This window comes from Paramisgurnus dabryanus, chromosome 2, assembly GCF_030506205.2.
Source record: "Paramisgurnus dabryanus chromosome 2, PD_genome_1.1, whole genome shotgun sequence".
Taxonomy (NCBI): domain Eukaryota; kingdom Metazoa; phylum Chordata; class Actinopteri; order Cypriniformes; family Cobitidae; genus Paramisgurnus; species Paramisgurnus dabryanus.
Genome location: NC_133338.1, coordinates 8,684,328 through 8,700,733, shown reverse-complemented (window position 1 = coordinate 8,700,733; position 16,406 = coordinate 8,684,328). Strand labels below are relative to the sequence as shown.

Below are 16,406 nucleotides of genomic sequence, written 5' to 3'. Positions count from 1 at the left end.
TTTTTTAATATAATGATTCTGAAGGGGTTGTTTAAATCTAAAAGTTTCAATGAAGTTGATTGAACGATGCTTCTTTGTTTGCTATTAAAGTATTTTCACCTTTCGAGTTGGAGTGGATAATGGGATAAGAGTTGCTCAGGGAAAAATTCTGTTCTCCAAGCAAATCAAAGTAATAACTGCATAACAAATATGTAGGTATGTAGTGCTATTTTGTATAAATGTGTTTAAATAATAACAGTTTTCAACCTAAATGTATGCAAGAAATTATAGCATTAAAGTGATAGTTCCCCAAAAAATAAAGAAATTGGGAGATATTTTAAGCACTGTAACCAAACAGTTTTGAATCATCATTAACTTCCATAGTGAGAATGAAAATACTACAGAATTGAATGGTGCTCATGCATTATGTTTTATTAAAAATACTGCCACAGGTTTAGAACAACTTGAAGGTTTAGTAATTAATGACAATATTTTCATTTTTGGGTGAACTATCCCTTTACATACAAATAATAAAGAGAAGAAGAATATATTTATTTATTGGGATATGTGTATGTATGTATTGCTATTATTTAAGATGCATTTACACCATAGTGTCACACATTTATTTAATAATATTTATCAGTACTAATGCTTTTAAAGCAACACTATGTAGTTTTTTTACCTTTAAATAATGTCTCTAAAATTATTTCAGTGATAGAACAACTTTTAACTGGACAAATTGTACTGTTGCTGCAACCTAAGCAGCCTCCTAGCTGCTACAAGCACACTCTGAAAGTGGCGGTGGAGGGTAGGAAACACAGCCCCGCCCCTCCCCCTGCCTGCAGAAGAGTGTCTGATACCAGGCACTGTTGCGCTTTTCAACCACATGGGGGAGCTGTACGTCATTTTTACATGGAAACTACATAGTGTTGCTTTAATTCTTCTGTACACTGATATGGTTAACATACCGTATTTCTTGAAAATTATACACTGTATGTCATTAAAATAATTATAATAAAATAAAAAGTGCTCTATGTTTCCTTTAATTAAAAACATTAACATTATAATGTCACAAAGGTAAATATATATGATTTGCTTGTTTACTTTTTAAACATAACTGCATAACCAGAGCTCATTTTAAGTACATAAATGTAGATGATAAATTCTTTATGTAACCTATTATAATTTCAAAGTGGCAGTCTAAAAGTCAGTTTATAGTTAAAATATGACATAAACATGAATTCAAATGTAAAAAAAAAATCATAATTGTATGTATAATGATGATGATAATGGAGAACTTTATTTAATTCTATGTATCGTCCTGTGCGTCAAGAACTAATTCATTCAATATTGACTCATTCACTGCCAGGCTTTTTTTTTTAAAGTTGCCTACCATTGATTTTCACAAAAGTTTCACAAAATGCCTTCCGGGAAAATTTTCTTCTATAAACATACAAATATATCAAATGAAAGAAAAGAGCCTCTGCTTTCAAACAAACAAACATAACAGGAAAAACGTTGTGTGTGTTTTCGAATAAATAATAAATGTGTATAGCTTTTACATTATATAAAGAGTTATTTAGAAACCAATTTTTAAGGAAGTATTAAATCTTATCTGACGCAAGTTAAAACCAGGAACTACTGTTACTGTCTGCCTTAACGGTCTCAAATTACAGTTATCTGAGCTGTACTCGGTTGGAATGAATTGAATCCGAGGTGTAATCTTGCATCACATGCCTGAGTTGCAGGATGTGCTTCTCCATGTCAGATTTCACTCGCCGTTGATTCCCACACTAATTACCCAACGCTGCCGAGCAGTGGTCTGTCATAACACATCTTCATGGTTCCTGTGGAGCCTTTGGATACCATCCTAGCAAAGGCAGGCTTGTGAGAATCAATTACACGCAAAAGCAGTCAATGCTTTGTTAACTGTGTATGTTACATGAAAGGCCATTTATTGCTCATTGCACTTCTGTTATCTAGACTAGAAAAGAAGATAATAATTTAATTTAATTGTTTTTATGCATTACTAATTAACGGATAATGAAAAGTGGGTGTTGTGTACAGTAGTAGTACAGTAGTAGAATGAAGCCAGGTTCCTCGGAGACAAGAGGTTAAATGTGTATTAAGTCCATAAAAATGATTTTTTGCTGTAGAAATAAATTTGATTTGCATTGAATTGATTTTAGCATAGTTTGTTTTATGCTGCTACCATTCAGAGCAAATCCCCCCAGTGCGGATTAAAGGGGTAACTGAGTATACCGGCCTTTCCCAGGATAAGCAATACATGTTTTCCCTTTAGATACAGCACGTCTGAGCTGATTAACTCCGATTCAGTGTGACTGTCGCCGCCAGACATTGTTGCGACATTGTTCACAAAAATAGAGCGTGACCTAATCTGTCACCGCAACAGTTTATCTGATATATTTATTTATTTATTCATGTCAACAAACTTGAATGCATAAAAACTGAAAGCGTTATATGCATCTCATGGCGAGGACTCTCCTTTTTGATATATGAATACTGTGATTTAGGTAGTAAACAGTATTATAGTACAGTACTGTACAGCCCAATGGTAGAGCATTGCATAAGCAGCGCAAAAGCTCATTGGTTCGAAGGGATTAAAGTAAATGTATACTTTATGATGAACCATATGTTGTTCCAATGTCAAATATTTTTTTCTCTTCCATTGAACACAAAAAAACTGATATGCCCGGGTTTGATCAGCCATATTCTGGCAATGAATATAAATACAATTTCAAAGCTGAAATATTTACTGAATAACCAGTTTCAGTCTGTACTCAACATTTTTTGACTTAAAAGGGTCATTGGACGTTGCAGAAACAAACATTATTTTGCATATTTGGTGTAATGCAACGTGTTTACATGCTTTAAGGTTAAAAACACATTATTTTCCACATAGCGTACATTATTGTTGCTCCTCTATGCCTAATTGATGATGAAATTTGTTGTCAACGATTTTTTATGAAGTTTATTTAACTAAATTCGTGAGGAGAATGGTCATGTGATTCAACCAATCAGTTTTTTTGCAGCATCCCTCCTCCACCACATCACCTCAATCTCAGCTAGTTTCATCTTTCCCAGTTTGGGAAGGGAACTCTGGGTTTGGGCTAAAATTCCGAACATGGAGCCCTCCCCACGGAAAGCACGCCAAATATGCTTTATCTCATTTTCTGTCGATTACATTTTAATGCGAACTCGTGAATTATCGATTTTTATTGATTTGTTTTTGCAGTCCTAGTGGTCGAGCCTTCACTTTTAGAAATAATATCTCTGAAACTGAGGGCGCACTCACACTATCCAAACCAAACCGCGCTCGGGCGCGTTTGACCCCCAAAGCCTGGTTTGTTTGACTAGTGTGAGTTCTCTGTTCCGCGCCCTGGCACGGATTGGTTAATCGCGCCGCGGCCGGGTTGCAGAGGTGGGCCGGAGCGCGGTTCACTTGGGCTCAGGCGCGGAAGGCTGTGGTGTGAGCGCAATCGCGCCTGAGAGCGATTCAAAAGGTGAAGACGTCAGTTGCGCGACCACTCACCTTCATCTGCCTCCGTAAAAACAATCAAAACAATCACATCTTAATGACGAAAGCGCGCCCGGACTCGGATCGATAAAAGTACAGTGTGAGTGCGTGCACCTGGGGGAGTAGAGAGGGGTGACATTCGCGCTGGGGCATGGTTTGGTTTGGTTTGGATAATGTGAGTTCGCCCTCAAGTTTGCAATGTCGTGAGTTTTTGGACAAACTATTCCTTTAAGGTTTTTAAATACATTTAATCAAAAATAACATGTTTTAAACTTTCTCACATTAAACTTACCTAATGGAAAACTGCCTTCCCTTGACAAAAAGCAGACCGATGTTGCCGCACACCCGTGGGAATTTATACTGTCTTATCTGTTACAAAGTGATTGTGTCTTGTTGTAATGCATTTATTTAAGCTCAGGGCTGTCGGATGACATTGCTATCACAGCGGCAGCACATTTGCTCCATGACGCGCTGGTAATTCATGGCCAGCTTGAGTTCATTTCTCTGGCATCTTTATTACAGAGACAAGTCTGGTATCCGAATGTCAGCGTAGTCTAAATGTTTTCATTAGTGTCAACTGCATGATGCTGCGCTTTCGTTGGGAAAATCATTCTATAGCATACTAAAGAAATTAAGTATGTTAATCCATCTCATGGCCTAATAGGGCGTTTGCTTCATTGGGTAAAGATTTGAGATGGTATCAGTAGGTTTGTAGGTTCCAACCTTCTTTGGCTACTTTACAACAGGGTATAATCAACATCTTGAGATCTAGTGTTCTGTGAAATTTTGGTCCATCCTTAGTCTAAAAAAGCTCATTGAAGTTTTTAGGATTACTTGAAATTTACAGACGGGTGTGTTTGTTTAGATTTGGAACTAAACTGTGGGAAAATGGTCCTTCAGGACTGCAGTCGACTTGCTGGGAACTTTGTCCTTGTTTGGCAATTCCTTGTCCCAAAAGCATAAATGTCATTCTGCACTGGTTGAAAGGGTTCAACGTTTTGATCCCAAATGCATAAGTCTTCAGCTTTATTGTATTTTGAGAGTTGTATATGTAGTACAGGACTTAAAGGGATAGTTCACCCAAAAATGAAAATTCTGTCATCATTTGCTCAACCCCATGTTGTTTCTTAACCTCAATGAGTTTCTTCTGTTGAACACAAAATAAGATATTGAGTAAATAATGGTGTGCAAACAGTTGACGATACCCATTGACTTCTATAGTTTTTGTTTATCCTACTATGGAAGTCAATGTACACTGTAGATTGTCACTTTGGATAAAAGCATCTGCTGAAATGCTGATTGTAAGTAGTGGCTTGGGGGCACGAAGAAGCTCCTGTAATTCTGTTAATAGCACCGATGCTACTTGTCATGGCATGTGAAACCCAATTTTGAGTTGGAACTATTAGCTCCCGTTTCCAAGCTCTTAGTTTGACTTCACTGTTTGGCTACACCTCTAATACTCCTGTCTCTGTTTAAATGCCATTTAATGACTTGCAATTTTAATGAACAGCCTGATCACATCAATGTCTGTGGTGGAGTTTTTATAATGAGTCATAAAGTGGCTTAAGAATAAAGAAGAGACCTGGGGTATGGTTAATTAGGGGTTGTTAATGATGTAGTGACTACCACAGAGATCTCAGCAGGAGCGAGGCTTTCCCAGGTCAGCCTAACCTTGATCAGGGGCAATGTGTTCCCCCACACCCCATTGTTTTCGGCTAGAGCTAATAGAGCATGTTTTTTGCCTTCGGTGATTACAAGTTATTACTTGGTTGAGCAATTAATAGGCAGCCCTGAACGACATTAAAGGTGCTTGTAGAATGTAAAACTGTATTTACCTAGGCATAATGAATGTTAAGAGTTTTGCACATGGCAATGACAAACACTATTGTTTCCTCCTTACTGTATGTAAACCTCATGCATACAAATGAACAGTGGAAAAAAAAGGCTATCTTAACATAACACTGACTGTGACGTTACAGTCGAGATGTACGCCCTAACATTAAATTTCACATTAAATTAATTACAACGTTGTCAGAATCCTAAAAACTATATTCTATATGCTAGTTAATGCTATATGCTAGCATTTAGGCGGAAGTTCTACTATGGACGCTTTGTAAGAGTTACTCAAAACATTTTCGGTACTATAATGAAATTGAATTCGCGCATAACCTATATTTAGGTGTTGGTATCTTTTAATCTATATCAGGCATCAACCACTATCATTATAATTTTTGGCATTGGCCATCAAACAATCCATATTGTTCAACCACTAGGTATGCCAAACACGCAACTGTTGCATCATTTCAATTCTGTTGTATATCATTGTAGAGTCTTAATTAATCATTGAGATTTTAGACTTTCTGTTCTTTTTTTCTTAATTGAACTTTGTTATAGCTTTTGGTCTTTCGCCTTTGTATGTGTGTGCTTGAACCACTAAATCAGCATAGAAATAGGTTAGTCAGGTCCTGTGACTATTTGTTAGTGAGTGTATCACCTTCCAAAGTTCTCAGACAGGCCTGTAATTCTACACATATCACTGTATCACGTTTGATTCAATGATTGGCCTTGTGGCCACTTTCCAACCTTCTTCTTTGTCTTAGGGCAGACTTGCTTTTTGCATCATGTTTGGCACTTTGATAAAGCAATAAGCCCAAAAGCACTAAAGGATACTGCATATTTAAAATATTAAGGACACACATTAATAACTATATTTTCATAAAGTGGCCATTATCAAAATGGCCAAATATTGGTTGATTCGTTATCGTGGCTGATTTATCGTAGAAAGTAAAGAATGTACTAATCAATACTCTTTTTGTCCTCTTTATTTTTCCAGATGCAGCAACTGTTTTATGAAAACTACGAGCCAAACAAGAAGGGCTACATCCGTGATCTCCACAATAGTAAAATACACAGGGCCATAACTCTTCATCCCAACAAGAACCCACCATACCAGTATCGACTACATAGCTACATGTTGAGCCGCAAGATCGCTGAACTACGCCACCGCACCATCCAGCTCCACCGTGAGATTGTTCAGATGAGTCGATACAGTAACACTGAGGTGCACAAGGAAGACCTTGAACTGGGGATGCCTCCTTCTTTCATGCGCTTCCATCCCCATCAACGAGAGGAGGTCCTAGAATGGGAGTTCCTTACAGGGAAGTACATTTTCTCGTCTTCAGACGGACAACCTCCACGTCGTGGAATTGACTCTTCGCAGAAGATGGCGCTGGACGACATCATCATGCAGGTTATGGAGATGATAAACGCCAATGCCAAGACGCGAGGTAGAGTCATTGACTTTAAAGAAATCCAGTACGGATATCGAAGAGTGAACCCCATGTACGGGGCAGAGTACGTACTTGATCTGCTTCTGCTTTACAAAAAGCACAAGGGCAAGACCATGACTGTGCCAGTAAGGAGACATGCCTATCTTCAGCAGACGTTCAGCAAGATTCAGTTCCTAGAGGAGGAGGAAATGGACGCTAGAGTGCTGGCTGCCAGGATCAACCAGGACTCGGACTCGCTCTCTTTCCTGTCTAACTCTCTCAAGATGCTTGTTCCATTCAAGCTTAGCGGTCCAGGTGTAGAACAGCACGAACCCAAAGAGAAGAAGATCAACATTCTTGTACCGCTGGCGGGACGCTACGAGATCTTTGTTCGCTTTATGGCCAACTTCGAGAAGATCTGCCTCATTCCCAATCAGAACGTCAAGCTTTTGATTCTGCTTTTTAGCACGGACAACAACACAGAGCGTATCAAGCAGATCGAGCTTATGAGGGAGTATCACATGAAGTATCCAAAAACCGATATGGAGATCAAGCCAGTTTCTGGCCCTTTCTCTCGTGCTCTGGCCCTGGAGGTCGGCTCGGCCCACTTCACCAATGATTCCTTACTCTTCTACTGTGATGTGGACTTACTGTTTACTCCTGACTTCTTGAACAGATGTCGTGGAAACACCATACTTGGGGAACAGACATACTTTCCCATCATCTTTAGCCAGTATGACCCAAAGGTTGTCTACGCGGGTAAGGTCCCCAGTGACAACCACTACGTGTTCACATCCAAAACAGGCTTGTGGAGACACTATGGTTTTGGTATCGTCTGTGTATACAAAGGAGACTTGATCAAAGCAGGTGGCTTTGATACCTCGATCCAAGGTTGGGGACTAGAGGATGTGGACCTCTTCAACAAATTTGTCCAGTCTGGGATTAAGCTGTTCCGTAGCACGGACACTGGTATCGTGCACGTCCATCACCCTGTTGTTTGCGACCCAAACCTAGATCCCAAACAGTACAAAATGTGCCTAGGTTCCAAAGCGTCCTCCCATGGCTCGACGCAGCAACTGGCAGAACTGTGGTTGGAAAAGAACGACCACGGATTCCGAAGGATCTCGAACTCTAATAACGGATCAACGAGGACAGAATAGACCCAACAAGTGCATATCTGTCTGTCTTCCTCTTTATGATGTTTTTTAACTACCTTATTTATTTTTTACAGAAAAGACTGTGGATATATTTTGAAATAACTCGTTTTGTAAAGTACACAGGAGCAGAGCAAAACCTGAAAATTCAGACTCAAAGTTTTTTAGCAATGTTGCAAATTGTAAAAGTAAGGAACTTCGGAGTATGGCGTAACATTTGAAGAGATCTATTTTACAAATCCAAAATGAGCATTATATTTATGGCACCTCATGTAAAGACTGCTGTGTACCTCGTTGATCTGCGCACCTGTCAATGCATCGCAAGAGTTTCGATTAAGATGCGAGGATGTGGTCCCTGGCAAAATGGTTAATGTTTATTTGTGAATGTTTACAGAAAGCTATGAACAAGCGATTTGAACTCTGGAAAGGTGATCTACGTAACAATCTTAATTGTGACAATTAAGGGCCATTGATCAAAATGTTAATGTTTTTGTTTATTTAGTTTATTTCCAGTAGATTCTTCTGGGGGTTGCATTGTTTTTTTTTATTCGTTAGGTTTTTTTTAAGATAACACTGTTTTGTTTTCATCAAGTTTTTGTTTTTATTATTGATCTCTGTGAATTAAACTGCTGGATGTAGATCTTTCCAACTCATTCCCACTGTCTAATTTATTGAACATTAAGTCATGTACGATATCAGACTGAGGTTATGTATATTAGAGATTGTATAACCTTCTCAGTCAAGGGTAGTGTTTTTGTTCCTGTTTGGTCTCCTCTTTCTATTTCAAGTTACTTTAATTACCAAAGACTTTTTTGCACAGTTGCTGTAGGTAATATTTGTTGAAAGTGCGTGTGTGTGGATGTTCTGGATGTTGTGTGTGTGTGTGTGTGTGTGTGTGTCTGAACCTAAAGCGGTCGAGCAGGACATAAATTGTACTGTAGGATAGAGGTACCTATGATCAGATATCTATACTACACCGCTCTGTAAACGTAAATAAGCAACAATCCACGACAAAATGAAGACAATTATTTTCTCATGTAATTTGATCAACGTCGTTTGATCCTGTTTGTTATTGAATTTTTGTAAGGATACGTACAGGCCGTTCACCTGGGATTGAGCCATGCACTCCATGAGGTTGATCAGCCTAATCTGCTTCTTCACCTTCTGATATAAAGACCGATCTCCCACAGTACCTTTTATTTGTTTTGGGGGTTTTTTGTGCAGTTTTCATACATCTGTTCTCTGTTAGCTTCAATACAACTGGGAAAAAGTTTTATATTTAATAAAATAAGAAAATGTTTATCAAAATGTGTTGTGTGATGCTATATTCCACTGCTTCCATTTAGTTTTTCAAAGTTAAAACATTTCGATTTATTCTAGTTTGTTTTATGTTTATTTAATATCCAAAGGGATGATACGTTTTGAAAACGTGTTATGTTTTTTTGATGGAATTTACGAGCTGATTACCAAATAATATATTTATAATATATACATGTACACATCGTATTTTTGATAAAGCACTTGTATTATTTCTTCAGTTCCATGTGTGCTGTGACTATTTTTCTAGCTTCATTAAAATGTTTACCTATTTATCTAGATGCTTTTATTTACAGCAGTGCATTTAAGGTACATGACTTATGCAGTTCTATCACATTAGTCTTAAGTCACATTAGTTTCACAAATGAATTGCAATGTTAACGTATGTTACCAAATATTGCATAATTTGAATGGTGCAATGTATAGTATAGACTCCCATTGAAAGTGCATCACCCCAAAGGCAAACTTTGCTTTTTACAAACTGATAGATGATAGGGCTGTACAATTTATCGTTTTTGATTTTCAATTTTTGAGTCAAGCAATTACAAAAACAAGATAATCGAGTCAAAACAATTATTGTGCATTAAAATATAAATTGCATACTGCTGATATGTTTGTAAGGCACTTCAAAGGCACCACTGCTTTGACACGTGTAGCTTATTGCAACACTTAGGAGGAGTGGGGCACAACCTAACGCTTTTTTACTTTGTTGGTTGTGTAAAAAATTATTGATCTAACTTAAATATTTTTTTAATGATAGAGCCACACACATTTCTGCTACAAATGAACACTTAAAGTTTGTTTGACCTACCGTTATCGTACAATTTCACAGAAAGTGACAGTGCAAACGTGACAACTTACCCCTTAAGTGGGGTTAATTGTAACAGAGGGTACCTGCTAGAAAATTTTAACACAATTAATTCAATAAAATTCTGTCTATACTAAAGGTGAATATTATGATTAAAATAATATAAGGTTGGATTTGGTGACTTACACACTCAACTCAGAAATCGAAAAAAAAAAAACACTGTAAGATGAAGAAATTTACTTTCATGCCTCCAAAACACTCTTTGTTCAATATCTTAATCAAAATACATCAAAACTTTTCACAAATTCACAGGAGATCATCTTCTGACAGTAAGAGAAAAAGACCAAAAGCACAGATTACTCGGCCCTGTATAAAAATGTCAAGTAGCTGCGTTATAATTAACCCTGTGTTAGTTAGTGACTTTAAAAACAATCATTTATTTAACCTTTTTATTAAATAGGGGTGAGCGGGGCACAGAGTATTCATGTAAAATAATTGCGATAATGATTTTTACCAAAATAATCTTGATTATGATTTCGCCCGTAATCCAGCAGCCCTAACAGGTGAGTCAGATCATTTTTAAAGGTAATCCATAGCATGTCCCAGTTGACTTTATTAACTTAGTTCTTAAGAGCCCCTTTGTTTTTACTAGTTCTTTTACTGTCCCTTAAATTGTTTCATAATTCTAATGGTTTAGTAAACTTCCAAGTTGTTGCAAGGAATTAGTGTAGAGTCGGAAAAAAATGGAGTAGATGGTGACCGGCTAACATTCCAGAAAATTAAGGAAGGCCCCATAGCTGCAGCTGGCAACAAGCATTACCTTCATGAAGTCGTCTTAAAATCTCTCCATCAGCTGACACGTGTGGTTGTAAGGCTACGTGTGTAAACATTAGAAATTGGAGAACTCCCATGTAAAAGGTAAAGCCTATTTCTTTGGCTGAGACACATGCCTGTTGATTATTTAAAACAAATAAGCTGCCTTTTATTAGCCTAGATATCTACTTTTTAAAATGAATACACATCAAAATCTTCAAAATACTATAAAGATATCTCGGCGAGGTGACAAAATTAAAATAAATAAACACCCTCCCTCATCAAAGTTCCTGCAGCAGGCATGAAACCTGGTAGTAAGACAATATATGTGTACTATAACAAAAGAAATAATGGCTTACATCACTTTTTTAACCAAAGGTACACTGTAAAACCATTTAAGTAAACTGGTTGCATTAGACCATTTAAGTTTTAAAACGCATACATTTAAGTACTGTGAACTTAAATATAAGTGCATAATTGCACATGACTCAAGTAGTGTGAACTTAAACAAATTGTGTCATGCAGTTATGCACTTATACATTTGAGTACTGTGAACTTAAATATGTGTTTTAAAACTAATGCAACCGGTTTACTTAAATGGTTTGAGTTGAGTTAACTTTGAGGGTTTACAGTGTATAATGCATTCCAAAAAAGTTAGACTTGTGCTAATTTTTTGGGTGTTTTATATAAATACACATATGTAAGACATCTTACTAACTATAAAAGGTTATTTCAATATGTAGGAATAAACAATTAGGCATCTCAATAGGTTTTGGCACACAACCAGTGTCTTTTTCTCAAGTATTCTGGGAATGGTTTCTTATCTGCTTTGTGGTTTTCAATCTTCTACTGAAATCTGAGTCATGTTTATGCAATGGCCCTGTGTGATTGTGTAATTTCTATTCAGAGTCGACTCTGATTCAGCACATAATCTCCCAATGTTTGATTTCAATTGACCCACTTCACTTAATATTGTTCCTCCGGTGCCCTGCTTACGCACACGGGGAGTGTTATTTTAAAGGTGTGTGCAGGAAACGAACAGGTTTAGAGAGTTTATCAGAGAACTGAGAGGAGTTCTTGTCTGTACTTGAAATTTCTGTGGTTTTCAAACAGAGTCAAACGTACCACTTTAAAATCATTTACTTTCATTCGTGACATTTGACTTATCCAAACACATTAATACCATATTAATAGTACTAACAGTGTCTCATGAAGAGGACATTGGTATTAATGTGGTATTAATTACTGTACTATTATGTTTAAATGAGAATGGTAACACAAGCATTTTTGTCAAATCAACATAAATCAATTTGTCAAATCACACTTAAATGGTAACACAAGCATTTTTGTCAAATCAACATAAAAACAAGTAACAAAAAAATAAGTAATCTTAAGTAAAAAAAATCTAATTTATGTCAACTTATGCAAACCTTCATTCTGCATTTTCTTCCAGTGTAGGTTAAAAAAGCATTAGAAATCTCTTAGCTGGAGTTAAACATTATATTAATTAAAGGCACAATATGTAGGATTTTCCACATTTTCAAAATGATAACAAAGGCAAAGCTTAATGACGTTATAAAGGAGAGTGGACAAAGTGTGTTACATTCTACAAGATAAATATAAAACTTTTGAGGAGAAATGGTGAACATTTTTAAATATGAGGAATTTAATTTTTCAATGCATTGAGAAAGGTGGTGTTAACCCATGCATAGACTGTAAAACACTGACCCAATTCACATTTTACAGTTCACATTTTTTTTATTAAGGTTTTTCAAATAATACAAACATCAAAAATGAAGACAAACAAACAAACCCCAAGCGCTGCAAGTTGATTAAAATGTACAATATACAAATCTGTCTATTTACAAAAAACATAAGTCAAAAATAAAAAAACTAACTTCTCAAAATAAAACAGTTCAATATTTTTGTAGAAAGGATTGGAGAGGATCCAAAAGACTCCTGAATATATCCTGTTTGTGGTTGAGATCATAAGTTAGTTTCTCCAAAGGAAGAAAGGCTGACAGCTGAGAAATCCACATAGAAATAGTAGGGACCTGAGGTGTAGACCATTTTAATAATATACATTTCTTAGCCAGAAATATAAGGGTTGTAAGCAGAGGTTTGAAGTCTGAGTCAAGTAGGTCTTTAGGAATGTCATTCAGCAAAAAAAATGAGGGGATAAAATAAAACGTCTTCCTGTTATTTGCTGGATTGCAGAGTGAATCCCTCTCCAAAATGGTTGGATGTGAACACAGGACCAAAATACATGAAAAAATGTGCCCTTCCAAGACTTGCATTTATAACAAAGGTCGGAACATCCTGGGAACATCTTATGCAAGCGAACAGGTGTAAAAAAGACTGTGGAAGAATTACACTTTTTGTTCATGAATGGAGATTTAGGTGCATTTTGGAAAAATACCACCACAGTTCCTTGACCAATCCCGCAAAGGTTTCAGAGAATCATAAACTGAGGAATCAGAATGAGCTAGTAAGGTATAAAATATGGAAATAAGCCCCTTGGAGGAATTAACTGACAATATGGTTTCTTCTTACAGTTCACATTTAACCACTTTTATTTGTTTTTATTTATTAATTATTATTATTTTTAATGTATTTTCATTGTGCCTTATTGTCATTGTCTTTATTTTATTTTATTTATTTATTTTTGTTGGTCCTTTTTTGTTTTATCTTGTTGGTCGTAAGGTTTATGTATATATAAATGTTAAATAAATCAATAAAAAATAAAAGATAAAGCTGAAGTGCAGTGTTGGCCAAATCTCAGCCACCTTTTTGTCTCATCCTATAGACAGTCTCTGTCTGGAGGGCCCAAGAGATTTCACTGGCCAATCTTTCTGACCTATGGTCTGCACTCCAATTCATTTTAGCAGCTTGAGTAAAGGTCTTAGACTTTCAAATAAATTCTATAGCAATAAGGAACCAGTGAAAGAGAAACACCGGTGAAAAGCATAGCATGTAAGACATGAGTATCTAAGCTTTTTTGTAATTGAAGTTTTTATTTATTTTTAACATTTTTAACAAAACAAAACCAAACACCCATAAAAAAAGAAAGCTTTAAAACACATCAGGGCTCCAGACTAACTTTTTTCACTAGGATCACAGTGGCCCCCAACTGAACATTTTAGGAGCGCAACCAGAAAATTTAGGTGCACACACCAAAAATCAACATGCTAACCAAAAACTGTATTACTAATAAATACTTTAATGACAGATGCAGAAAGTACAATGTGCCGTTTAAAATTCAGTGTCACATCACAAAAAAAGGTCAGATTTACTGGTCGCACATGTGCGACTGGATGTAAAATTCAGTGGCACTCTCTCAAATTTTGGTGGCAAAACGCGACCAATTGGGGGCAGTCTGGAGCCCTGCACATGATTAATTCACATTTACATATTTTTGGCCCATTATTAATAACCTTTACAGACTGACTTAAAGAGATACAATAAAATCACATTATAAAGTGCCTATACATGTAACGCCACAAATTAATAGACTTAATCCATCAATCTCAGTCAAAAAAAGATTTGTCAAATCCCTCCGTATCATCTTCAATCCTGGCTAAGAATTTTACATATGGTGAGTATCTAAGTTTAAAAATTGCGACAGATGGATTTTTTTTTTAAGTCCTTTAAAGAGAGAAAAGATTATTTAGTTTTGGCCAGAACTTGGAGGTGACAACTAGATTTGACAACAGTGCCCTTAAACAGCTCTATCAAAAACAACACCCAGATGGTTCACACATGTGGTTTCATAAAAGAGTACAAAGTGATCAAAGTTTATGTTGTGGTTTTATATGCTTCAGATATTATCGTCTCAGTTTTGCTGCCATAAATGTAGAAAAATTAATGGAGATCCAAGCTTTTACATCTGAGAGACAATCCAACAGTGAAACTTGGCTGCTCTTGTTCGGTCTCAGGAGCAGATAAATTGTCGTCTGCATGACAGTGAAAGGACAGACCACATTTCTTAAAACACAGAGCCTGGAGGAAGCGCGCATAAAGAAAATAAAATTGGAGCAAGAATTTAACCTTGGGGGACAGCACAAATCAGAAGAACAGCGGCGAAAAACTTATTTTGTTTCAATCTTATTCAGGAGATAGAAGAGCACGTCCTCGAATTCCAGCACGTTCCTCTAAACAGGAGATAAGAACAGGATGGTGAACTTTTTTATTGGATTAATCAAATCCAAGCGCCAAGAGGGGACTTCACCACCTTTTCATTTTAAAAGACCACCACAAGCCACTGGATTCGTTGCTGACCAGTAAAAAACAGACTGTTCTGATTCAATGTGTTTTGGTCCATATTTGACGAGCCAGGGGAGGTAAACTAGCACAAAAACAAATTCATAATAAAGGCTGGCTCTCATAATGGTCATGGTTGAGCACTGTTCAATTGGATTTTATGTAAAATAGTTCTGCACTGTCATCTGGCTTTCATAAAGACCAAGAAAATCAAATGACCAGCCATAATTTTTTCTTGCTTTTTGCTGGCAGCGGCCGCAGGAGTAGCTGTCTGAGAACATGCATGGCTGGTCCTCTTGGCTTATACATTCATAATGCTCAGCAAAAAACTGACCCTGCTGTTTTTAGCTGATGCTGCCAAGTAGTTAAAAGTCTGGGGCCTTCATTATAATGAATATAAACATCCTAATGTGAACATACGATATGTCTGAGCCATTGATTTATTGTGCAATGTGCCTTATCAAAAAAAATTTAATTCATTCTAGTGTGTAAAGAACTGGCTGATTGTACATAATCCCTGCATATTTCAGTTTGATTCAAATTAATTTATATAACACGTTTTAACAATGATGCACTCTTTTAAAGTAGCTTTACATAAATGAAAAAGAAAAAACAACAAAAAATGGGAAATTATTAAATATCTAGTATATTAAATAAATATATAGTATTATTGCAAATTTTATTGTCACTTATAAATAGATTTGAATCTGTTAAAGGGGTCATATGATGCGATTTCATGTTTTTATTTGTTTTTGTAGTGTTAACTCTTTCCCCGCCAGCATTTTTAAGAAAAGCTGTCAGCACCAGCATTTTTTCCACAAAAGTTTTACGCCTTCTAGAAAATTTTCCTTTTTAAATATATAAACATAAAATATATCAAATGAAAGAAAAGATCCTCTGCTTTAAAAAAAGTAATTGACAGGGAAGCTTTTTCTCTTAATTGACAAAATAGAAGGAAAGAGTTAAAAGTCGCAAATATTTAAGTCTCAAACTCAAAGGGCCCTATCATACAACCGGCTCAATGCGCAACTCAAGTGTCTTTTGGTAGTCAACTTGCCGCAATTATCATTTTCACGTTTAGCGCCACCTTGTTTAAATAGCAAATGCATTTGCAACCAATTTTGCACCCATGGCAGTTCTGGCCTGAAAAAGAGGTGTGTTCAAGTGCATGGTTGGCGTGTTGCTATTTTGAGGCACCTAAAATAGACTACAGTACGCCATTGAGCTCTATCTTACACCCGGCGCAATGCAGCGCAATGCGCGACGCT

The 16,406-nt window shown here is 36.5% G+C and overlaps 1 protein-coding gene across 1 annotated transcript in view; it reads left to right on the top strand.

Annotated features, from left to right (window-relative positions):
* Window positions 1–8,593, top strand: part of chsy1 (chondroitin sulfate synthase 1) — a 66,551-nt gene extending 57,958 nt beyond the window's left edge. Inside the window, exon 3 of the mRNA XM_065294297.1 lies at window positions 6,351–8,593. Coding sequence (XP_065150369.1) covers window positions 6,351–7,946 — 1,596 coding nt within the window. The 3' untranslated portion in view covers window positions 7,947–8,593. The remainder of the gene's footprint in view (window positions 1–6,350) is intronic.
* Window positions 8,594–16,406: the final 7,813 nt, after the last annotated feature.